At 43.8% G+C, this 23732-nt stretch overlaps 1 protein-coding gene across 6 annotated transcripts in view; it reads right to left on the bottom strand.

Annotated features, from left to right (window-relative positions):
• LOC119456458 (diacylglycerol kinase beta-like) overlaps nt 1-23732 on the bottom strand; it is a 468550-nt gene that overhangs the window by 97151 nt on the left and 347667 nt on the right. For all 6 annotated transcript variants that reach the window (XM_049669879.1, XM_049669881.1, XM_049669880.1 and 3 more), the window contains one exon: nt 14201-14277. In XM_049669879.1, the coding sequence (XP_049525836.1) occupies nt 14201-14277 (77 nt within the window). The remainder of the gene's footprint in view (nt 1-14200; nt 14278-23732) is intronic.

Genomic DNA, 23732 nt, shown 5'->3' with positions numbered 1-23732 from the left:
CAATAAATAAATCAATCAATCACTCAATCAATAACGCATCAGCTAATTAAATATAAAAGCAGCTTGAGCGAAGAAAGATGGGCATTGTGGAGAGAAGTTTCTGCACGGAAAGGGCCGGTAATGAACGTAAAGTCAATGTTATTTAATTTACGCATTGCAGCTAATCAACACGAGATGCTTTCTGGCTACGCAGACCATACACAGAAGCATCGAAAGCGAATGAGTTGAGGGGCAGGAGAAAAATGTGAGAAATTCCGGCCATCCAGTGAGCCACTTCATAACGAGTGTTCAAAGAGGCAGCAAATACAATTCTACGTTGCCGCTAAGCCTGTGAAACGACAGGCGCAGTTATTAGACTGGCAACATTTCACATGAACGCAACACTACCAGCGTATATCATCACGCTTGCAAAATGCAGACGTCCTTGCAGGGTCTGTCTCATCGACGAGTGAGTGGCACAGGAACCCTGGACGGCGCCGTATATTTAAACAATCTTGGTTCGATACTTTCTGCCTTGTTAGTTACAACGAAGCTCAAGTAACAGCAAAATTATGTGCGAGAGCACGCGCAAAACAAAGCAGGAAACCAGTGTGGCCGACAAATCCGGATTCTTTGATACAGGAAAGAATTATCTAGCATGGTTTAAAATGGTTCAGCAAGTATAACCAAGCCGAAAAATCATTATAGGAACCTCATGCTGCCACTTATGATGATATGGCGACATTTTGGCTCAAGAGCGTTTTTGCTGCCACTTAAATTTTCGAAACACGACCTAATTTAGAACTTTGGCGAATTCATAGCCTTGCTATGAGCAGCTTGAAGAAACAGACAAAATGGCCTTTTTTTTTCCACATCCGAAAGCACGGGCAAGAAATACACCAAACAATTTTTAAACGCGAGAGCGTTAAGGGCCCCGTGTCGCAGAAAATTCGGCGTCGGCAACCGGCGTGCGATGCGGGTGGCGGAGAAAATCCCCAACCACCCCGACCGCGTAGGCCCTCCACGTGGTGCAAGGATTTGGTGAGCAAAAATTTAATTTCTCACAGTCAAATCCGCCAGAAAAATGATAAAGTACGACTTTACCATTCGGCGTCGGATTCGCCATCGGACTGTTTACCAATCGGCGTCAGATTGTAATTTTAATGTACGAGAAAACCTAATTCTGCTACGAGGAAACTCTAACACAAACCCCTTTTCCAGCATTTCTACCAGACCTACAGCCGCGCGTTGCGATGCGAATGGGCCCCGATAACGCTATCACGTCCTACTCTTAAAGGCAAAGCTTAAGCGTCCTCCAATTTTTTTCTCCTTATTCAAGCAGCGCCTACAATTTTATACTTCATCAAGCTTCAAACGACCTGAAGAAACTGTTTTCTCAAGTTCGTTGAAGCAAGACGCGAATAAACGAGCTCTATCAAGCTCAATACAACGCGTACACGTAATACAATGCACAGCTCCAGATTTGTTGGGTGAGCCCGCAGGCCATCCATGAGTGGTGCGTCTTTGCCCTTTGTAATGTGGTCGACCAGTACCAGCGCGAAGGTATACCCGAACATTTAGGTCATTCCGAACTGCCGATTCGTAAAGACTCAGGAGGTCATGTTCAGCCCATGATAAGTTCTTCAGGTTATCAGAGGGGTTTACTTGGAACGCATTTGGTGTGGCCGGGCACGGCTACATTCTACCCTACTAATCCCCGTCTCCACTACTAAAGAAACGGAAGCTGCCGTGGGCCGAAAGAAAGTGATCACCTTATCCATCTCGTGTCTGGAGACAAGAGAAATGCTCACCTAAAGCTTTGCGTAAACGCGACCACCTCACTTGAGAAGGAATAGACTCTCGATTAGCCGAGCGTATTTCGTGTTCTGTCCAGCCATCAAAAGCTCTGTAACTCGATGCCGTCCCTTCAGCATAAGAGCTCCCTTCAGACGTCGGGCACTTGAGAGTCGCCTGCGCGCGGACAGTGGTGAAGAAGGGTGCGCTGCACTAAGCTCGGCTTCATTTATTTTTCTCTTCGCCTCACTAAAACCTCCGTTGCTTGGGCGCTGCACCGGAAACGGCGTCTCTGGCACCGCGGCGATAAATCAGAGCGCCAGCAGCCAGCGCACGTCGGTGCCTGATGAAAGGCAGTTCCAACGGTACAGTACGACTCTCGTATACAGTGGAAGTGCGGCTCATTACATCCACGTAGCAACATCCAATATAAATTACAAGGGTGGCGGTTTGAGCTAGTTGGTATTGCATAGTCTAACAAGAGCGCAAACTGTAAAACGGCTTTCTAACAACATTTATAAAAATAATCGGTTTTCCGCATTAAACTCAGTTGTAAGTAAGCGCTTGTTAGTGTTTCTTGTCGTCCTGTCTTCGGTTGCGCTTTTAAACTTATTGGACTATCCAATATAAAGCTGGACATAGAACCTTGCAACCGAGTTTGTGCGATACATTATGACATGTTCAAAAAAGAAAAGTGTGCAAGAAGACTGCTAATAGAGCTGTTCAATGCAGGTAAAGATAACCACACCTCAAGGGCAGGCTTTTATTTTTCCTGTCCCGGCGTACTCAAGAAACAGTCGATGAAAATTCTGCAGTGAGCTAGTTAGTAGTTCGACAGTAGTTTAGTATAGAAGCGGTATAATCGTAATACCACTTTGACTTGGGCAAGTTTGTCACTATAAGAGAATTTACTTGGACCTTGGTCATCTCCAAGTAAACAGGCTACCTCTATACACTTTATCGCAGTGTTTTTCGGACAGTAACTTGAATCACTGTGAGCAGTAGCGGCCAAATTTTCTCGCTTTTCCCATTTCTTGTGTACTCGAATTTTCGAAAGCTCGTGAGCGGGATACTTCCGGTGTTATATTATACAAGCAGTTAGTATTGACCAAAGTAATACTAAGCAGCAAGCCACTCGCCAATCAAAAGGATGGCTGGGAAACAGCTAAAAAAAAATGAAAGCATTCTGAATGCAGTCGAGTTAGCCTTGACCGCACGTGACTAACTCTTACAAATGACGGGAGCGTGATTACGGCGAGAAGAGAAAGGGGAAACACGCAAGGGAGTCTGAAGGCAGGAAGCTCGCGGAAAGGGTTCGCCGACGTGCTTCCGCTTTTTTTACTCCTTCGGCGACGCCGCACGAGGTTTACAGACGGAAGAGCGCAATGGTGAAAGGAAAAATACCCGATTGCAGAGGCGGCACGCCAGCCGAGTATAAGTTGGAGCGTTTGGAACAGCAGAGGTGTTCGAGGTAATCTCTCCGGCATGCGTGAGCGCTCGTGCATAGATGGCTGGCGCGACGTCTATGCACGCAGCGAAGCGACGTCGGCAGGCGAGGCGGGAGTTCGAGTGGCTCACAACCATCGAGCGTTTTTGTGAAGCGTACGGCGCTCAGGCGCAACCGCTGTGTAGCGTGTATCTGAGGATCCCTTCTGTAACTAAGACGAATGATCGCCCTCTGCGAGGCCTAACGATGGCACGCCGCAGCCGCACGTCAGGGACTAAAGTAGGCGTTGTCCCATCAAAACATTCCAGTATAATAGATTATGGATTATATATATATATATATAAAGAAGGAAAAGAGGCAGTGGTCCTGAAGTCACCTAAGACACCACTAAAGGAGCCATCAGCATCCGAAATTTCCACCTGGTCCCTCTCCCAAGGCCTCGCGAATTCTGCTGCTGTTTACCTCCACAAAAATAAACAAAAATTGATGGGCTGAATAAATAATCTGCTTGCTACAGTAACAAGCCTAACGTTTTCTTTTAAATGAAACAAAGTTCACCAAATTCTGCGCCTTGGCTGCCAAATAAGAAAATTTCTCCGTTCCCGTGTGTTTAGATAGGAATCCCGAGCTAAAGCTTCCTTAAGAGGAAGACTTAGGGAGGAATGTTAGGAGATATTGGATGAGGTTTGTTGCATTTGAAAGAAAGAGAAAAATATCTGGTGACATTAGGAAGGAGATTTTTATTTCAGCACGTAGAATTTTTATAAACATTGTGGAAAATTCCAAAATTTCGAGAAACAAAACTAACAACTTTGCAACTATGTACCACTGAAATAAAACCAATATTGCAACTCTATAAACTGCCCTTAATCATAAATCTAAAGCGCATAAAATTGACGTATTATACACCCCTTCGAAATATACCACCAATTTGTGGGTGGGGTGCTTGTAAACAATACCGTTGTAAACATTCTAACAACTCCACGAGAGATGTAAATTCATATACCAAATAGCTCCTTTTAGATGCTCTAATGGACGTACTTAACAGAAATGTGATATCTGTTTTTGGCGCAGATTTGTCAACTTCGCGCTTAAGTAATATTTTTCTAACTTTTCAATTTCCTGCAATTTTTTACTGAAATTGCAGGCCCTGTGTCAATAGTCTGCTTCCTACAGTTCTCTCTCAAATTCAACAAATTTTATTCAAATTAGCCGAATGCTTGTCTCATAAAAATATTTCTGCGTTTTTCAAGTATCTAATAGGAACCTCTAAATTGGCCCCTAGCTAAAGCTTCATCTTAACACGACTTACCACCAAAAGATCTAAATTCTGGTCGTCCTCACTAAAATAGCTTGACTCATCACAGACGGCTTAAAGAACGTAGCATACCCTATGAAGGCCAATAAACGCGTATTAGACTTCCGCACTTGAACACAACGATAATTTGTCTGCTTCCTGTTCGCTGATCTCATTGCGCCATGGAATATAATTTCTCCTGCTTCATCATACACAAGTTATTCCATAAGTTACATTGCATGTTGGATCCTTACTCCAATAAAGCTTCAGTTTTGGATTAATGCTATTTGCTGTGTGGTGTGTTTGTGGTGCACCTTCCTCTTTCTTTTCTCATTCTTTTCTTTCGTTTTTTTTTCTCTCCTCTTGAAGTGGGTTGGGCTAGCGTTTCTTTTAGAAGACAATAGCTCGCCTGTTTTTCTTTCTCTTTGTGGTGTTTCTAGATGCTAACATAATAATAATAATAATAATAATAATAATAATAATAATAATAATAATAATAATAATAATAATAATAATAATAATAATAATAATAATAATAATAATGTTTATTTACCAAAAAAATACATAGCAACACAAACAGGCCGGTCTAAGCCTCAATTGGCTTGTAGGACCGTGCCATGAACATGATACAAACGGTAAATAAAAAGATGTTGATGAGACAGAAAGACAAAGAAAAAAATGACCAGAAAAAAAATAAGATAACATTTGGTTATTCTACGTGAAACAGAAGTTGAAGCAGTGAAAATTATGATGCCAAAGTGTTGTGGAAGTTAGTTTCACCATGATTCCTTCAATAGTTCTTTCAGCATGCTTTTTGAAGTAGCGTTAAAAATTTCATTCGGTAACTTGTTAAACATGTCCGGCACATATGCACAGCGTCTGGCCGCACCATACTTTGTGGATGAACGAGGAACCATATAGCGGACGTGTTTACGAAGTTCCCTTGTGGAGGTATTTTTTTGTTTGAAAGCAGAAGTCCAAAAGTGTTTTATCACAACTGTTTCAACGAGCAAAGAATGAAAATTAGGCAGACCAAGTTCACGGAAGATATTTGCAGCTGTTACTGTTTGGGAATTGTAGGCAACATTTATAAGGATATTTTTTTATAATCCTGTCTACCCTGCATCTCCAACGATCCGCACAGAATCTGAAGACCGTAATACCATATCTCAATACACTATAACCCAATGCATGCACAATTATTTTACAGAGAGAGGCGCAATGCTTTTCATATTAAACATCAGCCAAGCGACTGACCTTAGTTTTGAACAAATGAGTGATAAGTGATGTTGCCATGATAAGTTGCTATCGAAAAATATTCCAAGATATTTAACACAATCTACGTATGGAATAGGAGTACACTTACAAGGAACACAGTTAGACTTTTCTAAGTAGAGAGGCAAGTTAATCACAGTAGTCTTGAGTGGAGAGCGAAAACATACCAGTTGTGTTTTTGGGGCATTAACAGCCATTCCATTGTTACTGAACCAAAGCATCGCACTGTACACGTCATTTTGCAACATTTCAGTTGACATTCTGTAAGATAGATGTTTTGCTAGTAACACAGTGTCGTCAGCATACTGGAACACAGAACATTTGGAAATCTCCAAAGGAAAGTCATTAACGAAGATGTTAAACAACAATGGCGATAAAATTGACCCCTGCGGTACACCCGCATTCAGTGACAACTTAGAACTGAAAACGCCCTTATCATCAGTAGCGACCACTTGAAATCGGTTGCTCAAGTAATTTTTGAGAATGTTGTATAAGGGTCCACGAAATCCCAAAAAATACAGCTTATTTAACAAGATTTGGTGGTTCAGGGTGTCAAACGCTTTCGCTACGTCTAAGAAGAGAGCACACGTGAAAAGATTCTGATCGAATGCCGAGAACAGGTCGTCTGCAAATTCTTCAAGCAGTGCAACAGTACCGCGCCCAGAAACAAAACCAAACTGGCGATCGGTCAGGATAGAAAATTTGTTAAGAAAAGAACACATAGTGCGGAAAAGAAATTTTTCTAAGACCTGAGCAATAACCGCTAAGATAGAAATTGGCCGATAGTTTTCAATCTTATCTTTCTTCCCTGACTTATGTAGCGGTAAAACAACTGCCGTTTTTAGGCATGCCGGAATTTCATCACCTTCCAAAAACCCATTCAGTATATGAAGAATAATATCTGCCAGAACATTGAAATTCCTTCGGATGATGTGTAATGATACTCCGTCATATCCAGTGGGCTTGTTAGGACGGAAACTGAAAAGAATTTCTTCCAGATCACACTTCGAAAATTTCGGAAGAAAAGCTGACTCAGATATGGAATGCGTTAACGACCGAGTGTTTGTGGATAAAGAAACAGCGCTTAGGGATGCTTTTACAAAGTGCCTGTTGAAAGCATCAGCCACTGCTGTGGGAGGTTGCTGAAAAGAATCGAAAACAGACCGTTTACTGGAACTCATCCCTCTTAGATGATTTACCAAAGACCAAGTTTTGCTTACATTATTTGAAGATTGCTGAAATTTATGAAAGAAGTAACGGCGTTTGGCGCCACGCAGAAGAGCAACAGCTCTATTTCTTGCCGACTTGTATTCTAATCGCAGTGTTTGGTTTCTCGGATTTCTTTTACAGCGTTTCCCACAGGGTATCTCGATACGAAATCGCAGCAAGAATTTCCGTGTTCATCCAGCAGTGACCCTTTCTTATTGGTTTAGCTACTAACCGTATGCAACGTAATTCAAAATTTTTTAGCTGCGTACAGAATCTTTCATACACGTTGCTTGACGAATATTCTTTGGTTAAGGATGCCCAGTCAAACGAAACGATAAGATTATCAAACTTAGCTTGATTAACTATATGGACAAGGCATTTGCGCTGCCCGGGTGTATTTCCAACCGACGGCGTTCCAGGCGCATCCGGTAATACAAGACGGCATGCTACAAAGTAGTGCTCAGCCAACCTTTGTAAAATAGTACATGACCTAAATGTACAGTTGGGAGCTCTGACCGCTATGTGATCTAAGCAGGACTGCACTAGGCAATTATTAACTAATTCCGCTCTAGTGGGAGCTCCAATTGTACATTCCAGACCATAAGCGGACAACGTAGATAGATAATCACAAACAGATACTTTTTCAGGACATAAAATGTTGATATTAAAGTCCCCGATCAAGCAGAATTGGTCCACTGAGCTCCACTGCCGCAGAGTTTCATCAAGCTCTACAAGAAACCGTGAGAGGCTGCATGAAGGCGGTCGATAGACCGATAAGATATGCACAGAAAATGACCTCTTACAAATTTTGACCATCATAGATTCAGCATGCACAAAAGAAACATCAACAGAAAAAGATAATAATAATAATAATAATAATAATAATAATAATAATAATAATAATAATAATAATAATAATAATAATAATAATAATAATAATAATAATAATAATAATATATTATTATTATTATTATTATTATTATTATTATTATTATTATTATTATTATTATTATTATTATTATTGATCCGCTTGTGTTAATCTTGGTCGTGGTGTATAAGCGTGCGATATAACTTTAGCGTAATGCGGCAACGAGCCCACGGTATGGAGGAGAAGCATAAAGCCTGCTATAGTTTTGTCATTTATTTTTGCCTGTAACCGCCACTTTTACTTGTTTTGCACGGCACGCCCCTCAAGTTGACTAATGTTTCGAAAGCGTATAAACACCTCGGCATGTTGACTATGTAACAGGTACTAAGATACTAAGGTTCCATCACCGTAACACACACAAAGAAATTTAATATGACTAGTAGAGAATTCCTCTATAATACATACGCGAGATCTGTCCTTGACTACGCATGTGTGGTTCGGGCCCCTCCTACAGTGCGTGACACGACAAAATCAAAGAGGTTGCATAATTAGGCCATTCGCTTTGATTCGCAATGTTGTGACAGGAAGTTAAGCTTGAAGCGCCGTGAAACATGATACTGCAAAGGGATGCACTAGATTGTCGCCGACGAGGACATCAGTTAATTTTTTTGCATAATATTTATCATTGACAAGTTGGAATTGAAATGCACAATTACATAAAAGAACCTAATTACTAAACTCACAAAATTAACCCCAAATATAATATATTTGAATTCGCTTGCAAAACTAATTAGTTCCGAATGTCCCTTTTTCCCAGAAGAATCCGGAAATAGAATCAATTAGATCATCATCATCATCAGCCTATATTTATGTCCACTGCAGGATGAAGGCCTCCCCCTGCGATCTCCAATTACCCGTGTCTTGCGCTAGCTGATTACAACTTGCGCCTGCAAATTTCCTAACTTCATCACCCCACCTAGTTTTCTTCCGTCCTCGACTGCGCTTCTCTTCTCTTGGTATTCTGTAACTCTAATGGTCCACCTATTATCCATCCTACGCATTACGTGGCCTGCCCAGCTCCATTTTTCCTCTTAATGTCAACTAGAATATCGGCTATCCCCGTTCGCTCTCTGATCCACACCTCTCGCTTCGTGTCTCTTAGCGTTAAGCCTAACATTTTTCGTTCCAGCGCTCTTAGTGCGGTCCTTAACTTGCTCTCGATCTTCTTTGTTAACCTCCAAGTTTCTGCCCCATATGTTAGCACCGGTAGAATGCAATGATTGTACACTTTTCTTATCAACGACAGTGGTAAGCTCCCAGTCAGGATTTGGCAATGTCTGCCGTATCAATTAGGCCATTCTGCCATAAATATATCTGCTAATGATGTCTTTATTGCTTTGGCTAAGTAATTTTTATTGCAATCTGAGCTCTAGAGTGTTTGGGCTATGCCAGGTGATGAGTATTGTATTGTTTACTTTCCTGTTAGTAATTCCTGTCTGTTTACTACCGAGTGTTTAAAATCGCTTTTCATTGAATACTGCATTTCACATGCGTGCTGCACCGTCGACTCTACTGTATTGCTTCTTTCTTGTGTATAATCACCTAAGCTCCTTAGAATATTGACCTATTTTGATGTTTTGTTTATAAATGTTTCTTTATATCACTGTTATCTCTGTAACTATTTCCGCGGCTGTTGATGATTGCTACCACCTTGTATGTTTCGAAGTGTTGTGTTCTTCGTGTCCTCTCCCCTCGCCCAACTGTGGCTGTAATGGGATGAGGCGCTGTGGGTATGACGTAAATACAAAAATAAACAAATACAACTACTCGGTGGAAGAATTCAGAAGGCTTTTCTTTCGTAAGACTTATTTGCAATCGGCTGATTGCCTCCGCTACTGATACGCCCAGCATCAGGTTTGGCTGAAATTTGCTCTTACAAACAATTCTAGCATAACAGCTTTTCTTGTTTTAAATATTTTCCCAGATTTCTTAAAGTCAAAGTAAACGCAGTCACATCGCAAGGCTGCACGTAAAAGCACAACAACCTTTGTCAGTTCAGACATTGAATATCGGTCGCCCGTTTGATCCTGCGCTTCTGCACGGCTTTGATGACATCGAGCGTCGGCGTCGCTAAACTTGTCGCTTCTTTAGGTGCTGCCGCGAGATTAGCGATCGGTCCTAATGAGCAGCTCTGCCAGCGAGCGCCCTTCGGCTATGTTTAGACGCTTAGAGGCGGCGCAGATATACGGGCAACGCCAGTAACAGCGCACAGTCAATACCACGCCCTATTATAGCCGAGGACGGCGATTTGTGTTGTGTTGTGTTGTCAGATCGTAAAAAAATAATAATATCGAATTCTGAAAAAGCTAGATTACGCCCCTATGTTCTTTTTTAATTTGTATAAGAGTAAATGAAATGTGTAGGCCAACCGATGACTGTGGTGTTAGCCCCTATAAAACCGTGGATGCTAAAGAGACCAGGAGCTTGCGAATCGATGAGGCATGAATGGCTAACACGCTGGACACACTATACATGCCGATTATAGTTCGGCACTGGAAGGAGCTTGGCGAAGTTCGGTAAGACAATCTGAAGCGTTGTTAAAGCGCTGGTAATGCAACAAAATTCTTTTGTTCACAAGCGTGTCTCGCAGTACACGTTCGCGGAAAATACTGTGTGACGACACAAAATGCACTCGACAACAGTAAAATGAATTAATGAATAAATAAACAATTCTTTTCGGTTGTAAAGAAAGTTTCTACATATTCTCTATGAAAATGTTAAAGATTTCATACTACTGACTCCAAGTGGCAGGTTTTAACGGGAAGCTTTATCACGGCGCCAAATCCAGTTCTCTCATTGAAATACACATGAAACGCACTAGTGCTCTTACTTGACCATCGCTGCATCGATTTGAAGGTTATTTATTGAAGTTAAGAGAGAAAGCTAACTTTATACCAACTGCTTCAAGGATAATTGTAATTTAAGGCCTGGAATGCTTCACAATATCATCGAAAATCCGTAAATTTCAAGAAAATTAAAATGCAAAACTTACATATCGGTACCAAATGCAGCTATTGCAATTTCGTAAACTACATACATTAGAGTGTCTAAAGCGCACAAATATGACGCAAGTAATTTAAAACACAATTTAGGTAAAATCGTTACGTTGATTCACGGGGGTTTCGCCAACCGTTCCATTCTAAGATTAATGATATATTTCAGAGCTTTCAAAGCATCAGGGCCAGTATAATGGCGTGATCCCTCTCGCTCGATTCTATCATTTTCTATCAAGCACCGTTCAGGACCTGCAAGTTATGGTGAAAATGTGGACAAAGAGCCACTGATACAGTGACAAGAAGAGAAAATGAAAATATTTGGACTACAAACGTTACATTATCCCTGCTTGGTCACCCCCCCCCCCCCCTCCGCTTTATATTTGCCAATAAACGAAGTTTTCAGATTTTTGTTATTGTATTTTATTGCTGAATTACAGACTCGCAAGCTTAATCTTTCAGGGACCAAATTCATAAAGATTTTCGCTCGCGAGTGCTATCTTTAAATGTTCAGCCACCTACACTAATAATGCGCCCAACAACACGGTCAGCTGGATCTATTCTTACGATCGATTCTAACGTAAGAACGTTTTTTGTGAATACGCGCCTAGCTTTTGAACATATTTATATTTTAAACAATTTTCGCTAAATGATTACCTAAATAAAGACCAGGGCCCGTAGTCGCAAAAAAAGTTCTTACTCTGAAATAGTGCGCAAGAGCAAATATATGCCAGCAAATTTAGGCCCGTATTCCCAAAAAGCTGTTACGCTAGGATTGTTCGTAAGAGCAAATTTCAGCCAATCCTGGCACTGGACAAATCATTAGCGACGGTCGTCAGCCAATGGCGAAGAGCCCTTATGGACGAAAAGCTTTATGAATTCGGCTCTTAATCCCTAGCTACCGGTGGATTTCACTCTTTCTGTTTTAGGTGCCGCTACCCTAATCAAGTACGGTGCAATGCCGGCAGATCAAAAGTATTACTCCGTTCTCGTGCATTTAGATAGGAGCGCCCGTGGCAAAGCTTCCCCTTTACTCGTATCCGTGTCTTGTGCCGAAGCAAAACTAATCGCATATTCGAGTGTTCGCCTCGCTCCTCCGGATCAGAGTCCGCGTGTCTCTTGCTCTCAATCCAATTTCGTGGGCTATCATGTAAGCGGACTGTGCGCCGCCGTATTAGAGTAGCCAGACGAGTGAAGCAGAGTTGCGAACTACTTCCCGTCTTGCGCTTAAGCCACTCAGAAGACAATGCAAGCATTCAGAATAAGCCGTCATTAGACTAAAGATCTAGAATAGTATGACGAACACTGGCGCTATTCCCAACTATAAAACATTTAATGCAAAAAAAAAAAAAAACTACATAAGTAGCACGAAAGGCACAACCGCGCATGCGCCGATGGGACACCATTTTCTAAAAAAGTAAAAGATAAGGGAAAACACATGGAGGAACGAAACAAAATAGGAGAGGCCCTGTCGTCACGTTTTTGAAGCCGGATGTGCAGCCATGTTGGTTTGCCACCTCCCTTTACGCCTCCGCTCGCGGGAGCAGATAGGCGAGAGCTTGGAACTTGCATTGATACGAGCCACCGGAAGTGTGTGCTGCCGACGCGCGTCAAAACAAAGCCTACGAAACTTATGTAGCTGTTTTAGTCAAGCTGGCGCGTTCCTATGTTTTTCCGTGGCCCATTGAAGAAGACGGCGAAGACCCGCGCCGTGACTGCTTGAGTGTGTCTGTTGCTGGCTGACACTCACACTGAGAGACCCAAAACACAATTTTCAAGCTTATACACTACACTCCAAAGTCAGCTTTTCTTGCGAACAAAATGTGCTGCGAGGCAGACACCGGCGGAAAAATGTTATCTCACTTTTCAGAGGCCGAGAGCAACAGCGAGAGCTTCAGGAGCGCGGTTGCTATGACAACGTTGACGTTTGGAGCACTGGGACTGCCCAGTGCTCCTTTGCGAAAAACAGCACGTGACTTCCGCCAATCTAACACGTCTGTGCTGGCCGGGGCCTCTCCTTCGCTTTCCTTCCTCCATGGCAAAACACAAATAATAAAAAAAGGCATTTATAACCACTTCATCAAGTACATTCGAGGAAATTTATCTCTTTGGAAGCCAACGAGGCAGAAGTGCAGCTAACAAATTAACCATCCTTCGTAAGGATATTGTAAGCTACGATCACTTCTCACGTGACTCGCTCGACGCTTGCACCTTGTGTCTTCAAGCTTTGTTTTGAATACGAGTACATACCAACTTTTACAGGTTTCGGTTCTTTTACAACGCAGGCACGCGGTGGCTGAGCAGATTGTTGACAGCATAGAAGCAAGGGTTAGCCGGAGTTCAGCAGAACCGGCACACTTCAGAGTGAACTCAAGTAATGGTGTCAAAGACGCGAGGTCACAAAATAGCCGCAAAAGCAATAAGCTAAATGGCGTATGCAGGCGTTTAGAGAGTTGCGGCTTGGTCATTGGATTTTAGGCCGGATACCGCCAATCACTTCGACGGTGAGAACGCTCTATGAGAAAGGTTTGCGCTAGAAAATCAGCTGCTCATTATATTATGAACGTCACGCTTCTAGCAGTCAATGAGCAATTGCCTGGCGAGAGTGCTCAAGCGCGATCGAAGACTAACAGTCGGATATGGTGTAATTGGCGCTGCTGCAGACCTTTTGAGGGACCCGAAATTATCATAAAAGCACTTTTTCGGCTCGTATTAATCTGGATGCATCCTTGCACTCAGAAACCTCGTGAGTGCACCAGCTCCCCAAAACTACTCCACTCAATCTTATAAAGTTGTATTCAAATTATCAAATATAGTGATAACTCATAAATCGGCTGAGTAGAAAAGCGGCCTGAGTTTCTGCTTCTAAGATTCAATTCTCAAACATGGGAACGATGCAAATAAGGGTTATAGGGAGCATATGTCCTCCCCTCATCTTACCCCTCTTACACGAGTATTCTTGACTTTTCTAGGATTGCCAAAAGCACCTGTGCTTGTCCGCACCGCAAAATTCCATCTCATCTCGCTTTGAAGAAAGAAAGAACTGCACGAAAGGGCCCCAGATGAAGATCATGCAACGAAGATAAAATTACTTTACTGATAAAGACCTTACTGATAAAATTACTAGACTGAGATGTCATTTCAACTGCAAGTTCGCCCTACACCACTAAACGAATCACCATGAAATGTCTTCTCGAAGTTGCGAAGGAAGATTCTATTGAAAACACGCCAGAGACAAACTTATTCACACCATCACAAAAGTACAAATGCAGACTCACCCCTTCGGCGTTGTACTTGGACAGGGCTCCATTCTCCTTGAATTCCTCAAGAACATCTGGAAGCTTCTTTGATGAATCTGCGTGCAGGGTTAAAGAAGACAGCAAGTGAAAATGAGATATGCATGCATCGTTCTATGACGTAAGCATGGAACCACGCGTGGGGACGATCACTATAAGCGACTCAGTCTGTTTTCAGCGAACATCAGTCAACCAAAAGCTCCAGTATAATCATTATTAATATGCGTCGCTATCGGCTCTAAGCATTGTTTGTGGCAGATAGCACCGTTCCGCCTCTATAGGTCGATTAGCTGGGGCGGCAATAGCTACAGCAGTCACGTGTGCCGCCTCTTAAAACAGCATCAAAGGTGTATGCGTATTTGTGTTTTTGCCATATACTTCAGGCTTGCCTCCGCTCTTTCTTTTAATAATTGTTTTTTCTGTCAAATTCCTTTGGGATGCTGCTGTATCCCCCTTTTATTTATTTTGCTATTGGCACTCACACCTGCTGTACCTACCTGGTGGTGCAGGGCTTCTCCATTTTATTTAATTTTTTTTATTTTTAAATGTGTGGGGACACAAAAAAGCCGTCACGTGTCGGTAGCGAGAACCTTTGAACAGTACTGTAGATGATCCGGACGGCACCGGCGCTACCGAGAGAACAGCAGTTTGGCCCACTATAATAAAACCACGCCACACACAGAAAAAAATAAGTGCGTAGAAACCACCGATGATGAGTGTCAACGTAAACGAATAGCTGAACGCTTCTAGGACGCTATTCGCTGTATTAAATGAATGATGCGATTGCAGGTGATTATTCGTTGCCTAACGTTTCAGTAAGGAAATTTAGGTATCACGGCGGCCGCCTTTCGATGGAGGTGAAATGCAAAAGCATCCGTGTGCCGTGCATCGGGTGCACGTTAAGACAAAAATAATCCCGAGTCCCTCACTGTGGCGTGCCTCATAATCAGATCGTGGTTTGGCACGCAAAAACCCCAGAATAAAAAAAAAAGATAACGAGAGATACACATATGTGTGTTGTCTCCAGCGTCGCGAGCGCCGGCGTTGGAAGGAGACTGCCAATATCCGCCACTTGCACCACTGGAGTCCGCGCTTGGAACCACCACAGAGGGTGGTGGGAACAGTGTAGGACTGACACGACCAGCTTAAACCTTCAGACGCCCCAAAGGTTTCGCGCGACAGCACGTGTCTCAAACAGCGATACTAATTGGCGATTGGCGACGACGGCTCCCAGCAACTCGATTGCGCGAGAGCACACTCCGAGAGCATCGGCGGTGAAAGTCCGACGACAAAGCACTTCGAATGAGGCAAAGGAAGCTATTTTGCTTAATAAAAATAATTTCTGGGAATGCCCACTGCTGGCACATGAAAGGCTGGCCGTCCAAGGCCCGTCTCAGCTTTCCAGACTGCAAAACATGTAAGCACTGGTTGACTTCTGACAGGAAGCCATTTAGTGAGACCCCTGCGCTTTTACAAGTAATCTTAAATATACACACTCTTAGACTGTGGACTCTGGGGCCCTTCCTGATTAAGTACCTATTTTTCAACTCTGCCCCCTAGGCATGGCACAGTCGAGTCCAACTATGACAACAAGTTCGCGCCGAGAAACATACATGGCTACGCTTATATGAACCCGACACGAGCGGATCGAGTCGGAGGTCGGGCTGACGGACGTTACCTCACATTTAAGTGAACTCGCTTCTGACAGGTCTGGACAACGGTGGCACACAGCGTTGAGCCGAGACATCAGCCCGTTCGAACTAGGCTTCCAGTTCTCCCTGCCATCTTCAACAGCTCTATTTCGTGGGCCTTATCACTACGATGAGGTTGCACTGCACAGTGCTTGTCTTCGCCTTGTCCTGAAACTATTCCCGTTGCCGGCGCATAAATCACGCCGTCACAGTGGTCCCGCGTAAGTCCCGGCCCTATCGAGCCCGACCCGTCTGCGTTTACATGCACGCTGCAAACGGGTCGGGCTGGGTCAACCTACCCCATGCAGTCGGGCTGACTCAGCCAGACTCTACGCTCGTTCAGCCCAAACGGCGAGCGTTTAGACGGACTCGACAGGCATGGACTCGACAGCCCTGACGAACCGACTCGACCTGCTTCTGTCTGGTCCATGTAACGCCCTGAAAGCTTAAGCTTGGCCCGCGCTACATAACTACAGCCGTAGTCACTGCCGCAGACACTGCTGCAGCCACTCCGCAGCCACTACCAATGCTACAGCCGATGCCACACCCGCAACCACAGCCACTTCAAGTGATAAAGTGGACCAAGGTCGAATTCACAGCGCTGACTCCCGACAAATTGACCGAAGACCGCCAAATGGCTGTGATGCTTCGTTCCCTCATTACTACCCTTCGGTTATCTGGAGCAAGCTGCATACTCCGTCAGGGCGAAGTGCAGCGCGGGTGATGGATGTTCTTTATCCAGTGCTTGCAACTCTCGAGTAAGCCCCACGGCTCACCCCCAGCCTTCTTTTCGCACTGAAGTAAAAAAAAAAAAGCCTGCGATTTACTGATAATGACATACTGCGATGTACTGCGACGTACTGCGACATACTCCTAACGACCACGTGCCCCTGGGTTATCCCAGATGACTTCCACTTGTAACCACCTGTCGAACTTTACTTTGGTGTGACCACGCGTCACTGCACACAGTGCAGCGTGCGCACAATGTTCACTCTCTCCCTCTTTCCCCTCTTTCTATTCCCCCTTTTCTCTTACTCCCAGTGTAGGGTAGCAAACGGGATGCTCGTCTGGTTGAACTCCCTGCCTTTCTTCTCCTTAATTTATCTTTCTCTTTTCTTCAAATTTATTTTTGTCGGAATAAGGAATTGCAATTACTCAGTCATGTTGATTACTTGAAAAAGCGTATTCCATTTCCAGGACAAAGTGCAATGTTTAAATAGCTGATTAACGAAGTTACAATGAACATTTTCATTTGATTACATTAGGTCCCGTCTTGCAGTCGCGGAGTTGAGATGAAGCAACAATAAACTCAACTGCATTTAGCACATATCATGGAACTATAGCGCCACTAGTGAACCACTAGAAAGCGACTGAACTTTTCTGCGTATGCCCTCGCTAAATTTACCACTTATAGTTAGCGAAGGACAAAGTGTGGCAGTAGACATGCCTAAATATACCTTATGCGCTAAATGCTGAGAAAGTGTGCAACAAAAACACGCAACAACCTCAAGTCGTCTCGAATTCCAACATTGTTTCCGGGCCGACACCACATACGCAGTTACGTTGTCATTCGGGCGACAGAACGATAAGCACGTGTTACATTCCATCTTCACTTTCTGGCGAAGTTCTTTCCGCTTGCAGACGCCTATATACTATTCTCGCCGCGCATCGCAAGCACGCCGGAGGGCAAGGATCTTTCTGAGCAGGATGTCACGTTGTTCTTATTGAAGTGAGCAACCAGACGCGCGATGAGCTTGCAGCGTTTTCTCTCTCTCGAAACAGTCGTCGGAGGAGCCGAGTATTCTCGCCGAGATTCACGGCGGTTAACATCGAGTTTTCATCGCACTGCGGCGAAAGTTTATACGGACCCGCTGAATGCAGCCGCAGGAACTGCCCGCGTTATACTCTAAACTCGAACAGAGGAAAGGGTGCCCCGGGGACCCATTACTGCGGCGCGAACCACCATATTTCTACAGTGGCGTTGGCGGCGCGTAGAGTGCGCTGTAAAAAGTGGCAGTAGTTGCAGTGGCGCCCGAGGGAAGCAGCACAGTGCTGGCGTGCACAAAACGGCTGGCGGTGCGAACAGCCCACTCCGAGGGGCCTTCTATAACGCGCGCGAGCGAGCTATGCACAGCGGACTGGGACGAGATGAGATGCTCCGAGTCTCGTTTCCGCTCTTTGCTGGCATCCTTCCTCTGTCCATTTCCGGACACAATCGATCTCCAAGCCCCCACACGCGGACTCCTCCCTGGGCGCGAGCGCTGTGCTCTTGGCGCACTTCAGCTGCCTTCCGGCTCACACTGTATCCGGCTGAACGAGTACGCACCTCAGCGTTGAAAGAGAGCCTTTGCCGCCCCTCGAAGGGTGGTTCTCATTGGTCGGCTCTCCGGTACGCGAGCCTCATTTAGCGACGGCGCGAACCAAAGTGGAGAGCGGGGCAAACGTTTCCGAAGCTCAGTCCATTTGAGTTGGTGGAGTTTGGCTATACACTGAGAGAAGGAAAAGTTTGATTCGGTCTGATTAGTACTTCGAATGGGAGGACTGATTGCGCGACTTGCTGTCTAAAAATAAAGAGTCACGCTCCGCGTAACGAGGCGTTGAGAACAGCATTTTTTCAGGTGAGCTACCGAGCTTTTGTTAGAGCCAAATTTAACACAGCGATAGTTGCTATGGTAAAGGACTTTGTTCGAGCCACCGCGGAGGATTCGTGGGGCAGTGGTGGATAGAGAACTAGCTCGCCGAAACATGTTCGCGAGCCTGGGCGTCTACGGTACATTGAGACAAAATCTCGATTGCTTGTTCTGACTTCGCTGAAGAGGACTCGGTATTCAAGAGGACTCGGTATTCATTTTCAATGAACAGAGCTTTTGAAAAAGTGCGCGCTAAAATATCAGTACACGAACTTCGATGCCACGGCGGAAGTTCGATACACGGCTTTGTTCTATAACGGTATATAGCCACTGAGACGCATCGGCTTCCTGACGTCTTTAGAAAGCGCGAATCGAACACAGAAAAATGAATAAACAGCTATTTCGACAGGATGACAAACAAACGGCACGAGGAAGGTACATAGCTAAAGATACGAAAATAACACCAAATAAGAACAAGAAAGACAATGGACGACGTTCTTCTGTTGTTCGGTTTTGTTTACGTGCTCGGTTTTTAGCTGTGAGCCCGTATACCAATTATCCCGGCATTCAGTTTAGCTGAGCACGGAACAATAGCTTCAGAAAACAAGACACAGCGTGCTGACACAGGACGCAGTGCGTTTACAGGCTGTTTTCATTTTGTTACTTTTTGTTTCGTACTGTTTTTCCTTGCTGTTCGCTGCCACTTTTCTTGCGTGATAACTGTAATAGGTCGTTATTCGGGAGTAAAAAAATAACAGTACTGAGCACTGTATCTTTAAGTTGTCTGGGCGTATAATCGGGCTAGTAAACATCGCTGCGAGGCACAATACAAATGTGAGAAAACCACGAGTGCTGAGAACAGGAAGATATATCACCTGTTGCCTCTGTGACACGAATAACAGGTTCTGGCTGCATGCTGATAGTTCATCGCATCGTGTGCATGCTACAACAGAACTCTTAGAACTTACAGCAGAACACTCCTCGGAAGTAGCTATTTTCTAATACGATGCCGAAATATTTGCTTCTGCGTTTTCAGTTGGGAAGGACACTGTTCTCATTCTTTGGCAACCTTTTGTGCAAGTATCTAGCCCTTTATTGGAAAATCAGCAGAACTCTCTATGGCGACACGTATCACAACCAGCGTCGCTTCTGAGGTTGTCCTTTTTTGCCAATTTCTGAAGGCGCTTAGATTACGTTAAAGCTCGATCTTATTAGCTCCGTTTTCTTTCTACCAAGCAGTCACTTCTCGGTGCTACTTATGAGTAATTGGATTAAGTCCAAAACTCATTTTACATAATAGCACCCAATGTCGTGGCTGAAACTGTAATGCGATTTCCCCTCTGATGTGACTTCCCGTCTGATGTTCTATTCCGGCGACGGCTGCGTGTGCCGCGGTTGAGCATGACAGCACGCGCCCTATCTTGAAAGCAATCTGCGGTCGGTACAGACTGCAGGGGCGCCGAAGGCTGGTGGCTTCGTGTGCGCTGTTTCCTCGCCGCAGTAGTTCGCGTTGAAGCGAGAGGCAGCAGGTAGGGCAATTCGCCCACTGCTGCCACCGCTCTTCCTCAGGCCAGCGTTTTGATAGCGAGTGTCCGCGGTCATCGAGTGCAGTGCGTTCATGTTTGCCTGTGAGCGCGTGACACAATGCGTGTTAACTCTTTCCTTATCACGCCCATTGGGCATGGTTAGCACTCTATCGATTGTTTTAAACGCCGCTTTCGAGATCTTCATACATACTGCGCTGCCGGACGTGAGTGAGGAGAACAATATTTTACTTTTATAAGCAGATAGCTTTTATCCCGCGAGGCGGTGATTTTTAAACGCACTCCGAAGTTTCGCGATCGTCAGAAGGAGAACGATAAAATGGCCGCCCGCTATATCAATGGTTTGAAACGCCGCTTTCGAGACCTTCCGCGCCGCTCACGGACACGCTGCGCCATCGGACGTGAAAGAGGAGAAACTATATTTTTGTTTCCTAAGCAGTTATATTTTTTTCCGCCAAGCGGTGATTTTTAAACGCACTCCGAAGTTTCGCGATCGTCAAAGGAGAATGAAAAAACCGTCAGCCCTTCCACTGGGGGGGGGGGGAGATGGAAGACCAGCGAAGCTGCACGGTGGTGGGAATTATGTATTTCCAATTATGACTATTAAGATGTGATGGTGTAATTGGTTATTTGAACTATTAAAGAATGAGAAATATATATGATCCGGTGGTTTTCATTTATTTAGTGACCACAGGGACATCGGCGGCCGCAACCCTGTACGCCCAACTGTAGTGCCTGCAGTTAAATTTTTGTATCGAAATATCTGTTCATTGAAAAACTTTGATTTTTTTCGGAGATAGTGCCTAATAGACGGCAATACATTTTGTATATCTCATAATTTTTGTAACTTTTTTTCTTTGTAGATACAAGCGTGTCTTTACAAAGTTTGTTCAATTTTATCGCACAATCTTGATCTTAACAATTTATATATTTTTATGACATACATCTCGTTAATAAAACTTTTATGAATTAAAAGGGCATTCAATTTGCTTTCTGGTTATGTATTACAATAAATATTGAGTGCAGTAGTTCTTTCAGAAAAAACATCTGCCGTAACACACAAAAAACACCTATTTTCCCCATGGTAGGGAAAGAGTTAATTTAGTAAGCGAATGTTTACACGTTTATACGGTCGATAAAACTACTATTCTTACATTGTATAGCTGTTCTAGTAATTTTCTATCACAATCGATGCTTCACCTTTCGGGAGAAATTGCGACATTCTTTCTTTCTTTCTTTCTTTCTTTCTTTCTTTCTTTCTTTCTTTCTTTCTTTCTTTCTTTCCTTCTTTCTTTCCTTCTTTATTTATTTATTTATTTATTTATTTATTTAGAAATATTGTGCACACTATCTTGAGGGCCATTACAGGGAAGGGGAAGATTTTGCAAACAAGTGTACTACATACACACTTATATATATTCTATATAAAATAGGTATTACAACCAAAAATGACAAAATTCAATAAGAATAACCATATCCAAATCTCTGACTAAGCATCCCATTAAATCACAAGAATGTACATCAAGTAAATGCATGAAATCGTTAACATAATTTGTTCTTATCTCGTCATTCTGAAGCCCATTTCATTGCTCAATTCCATTGGAAGAATTAAGAGTACTCATATATTATTCGTTCTATCAAAGTAAGGCTGAAGCAATCATCTATGATTCACCCTTTCACTTCATTTCACAGGCTGCCAGAAGCAGTCCCTCTTGTCAATATTAAAATCACCTTCCATTAATTCCAAAATAAACTTTATTCTGCTTTGAAGTATGTGCTTGTGCAGCGATTCTAAATCACACAGTTATAGCATCGCTTTAGCTGGATAATCCCTCCTATAATTAGGTGGAAAGCTTCTTGGTCAGCGCATTACAACTTGCCGTGTATAACAAATATATTTGACTAGGCCTCGAGAAGGGCCCTATAACAACAACAAAAAAAAAGAAGAATACTGCTTTATATCTGCAATTATTTCCACCGATGAGACCGGGGATCACAGGAAGACGGAGACGGAGGGTTCAGCAGCGGTCAAACAGTTGGCCGATCTCCCATAGTGGGTATGATCCAGTGTTCGGACACAAGAACACGAAGTCAAGTCCATTTGTCGAAACGTTGGTTACTGCGACATCCCTCGTTTTCTACCACTGTTGATTATTTCTATCTTTATGATATAATAAGTAGGCATTTGAATACTGCTGTCTATCTATAGTGTTACTTGTTGTTTAATGTACAGGCTTTCTGTGTACTGATTGAAACAATGCTACGAGGAACGTCTCGTAGCCTCCCCAGAACAATGCCAAGATTGAGGCTTTCTCGAGGCGAGGTGTGAAATACAGAAACGCCACGCAGCATTCCATCCATTGTGTTCCGCACTGCCTGTTCTTCGAGGAGCAGCGAAGGTGTGCCCTGAAGGACCTGCTCACAAAGCGGCCGCACAGTGAGAGTCCTACAAGCAGCAAACAATAGGCGAAAGTAGCGCCGAGAATCGTGTTCAATACGGCCAGGCGACTTTCTCCATGAGGAGTGAACGATCACATCTTCATTCCGCGAGTTATCAACCTTCGCTATCTCACTAACCATGTTTTTTTTTTTTTTTTTTCCAACGAAAGGAATCATTCATTCTTTCCGAATCCCACGAAAAAAAAAGTGTGACTTCTCCTCTTACTCAAGAGGCAAGCAATGAAGCCACCTCTGCAGGAGCTGAGTGTTAGCCAAGGCGTAGTAAATTTGGCGAGATGGACAGATAGTCGAAACTCGCTTCTGATATGTGATATTATCAGTAGTAGAGGCTCAATATCACTATTCTGAATAGAAGTGTTGTAGAACAAATTAAAGTAACTGCTTCAATAAATATACGTGTGCGTAGTGCTCATCTGAACCTGTCTAATTACTCAACTTCAGATTAGCACGGTTCAACGTTCACATCTGCCCTAGTTCTCCGATAACTGTAACCTTAAGAATGTATGCTTAAGTTCATCCAAGTCGCTTATGCACACGGCACACAATGAGTAAAGCTGTAGAAGAAACAGTGAACGGGGCAGCAGGCGATGCTAATGTGCATCATTATACCCATTTAAACGCACGTGAGCCGTTTCGTGATATTTGCTATAATCAGCAGAAGGGTCGCTAGCGCAACAGGCAGTTTTAGTCCCAATTTTATGGAGCCCTTTAAAGCCACCTGTGAGCCTTGTCGTAAAATATTCTGTATGCCAGAGACCGGAAGTTTCGCATGAACAGTGTGGAGACATAAAAAAGAAGAAAAAAAGTGACCCCACGGAAAGGCAAAGGAAAGCACCTCAGCGTGCCGCCCATAAAGACCGTCGTTTTAGAGCTACCATCGCCGTTGCACGAGATAAACTGAGCACTAAATCCCACGGGAAGAAAAGCCCATCAATACACACGATGTTCCGCTGCTTGAAACCTAGCAGCCAGGCCAGCTGCCCCAGAAATGCGAGGGTTTCACAATACAGTCGTTATTGCTGAAGCCATTCGGCGTGCGCGCCAAGCCAAGAATACGCTCTCAGCTGTAGCGATCAATTTTCTTTTTCTTAAACAGCAGCACTGAACATCCAGGTTGATCTGGTTAGTTGAAGACTTACTATGTGCACAGTGTAGTTAAATCAGGCAAGGGAAACCAGGTTATGAAATC

The sequence above is a fragment of the Dermacentor silvarum genome, chromosome 6, assembly GCF_013339745.2.
Source record: "Dermacentor silvarum isolate Dsil-2018 chromosome 6, BIME_Dsil_1.4, whole genome shotgun sequence".
NCBI lineage: Eukaryota > Metazoa > Arthropoda > Arachnida > Ixodida > Ixodidae > Dermacentor > Dermacentor silvarum.
Note: the sequence above shows the minus strand (reverse complement) of the source record. Positions and strands in the feature narration are given on the sequence as shown.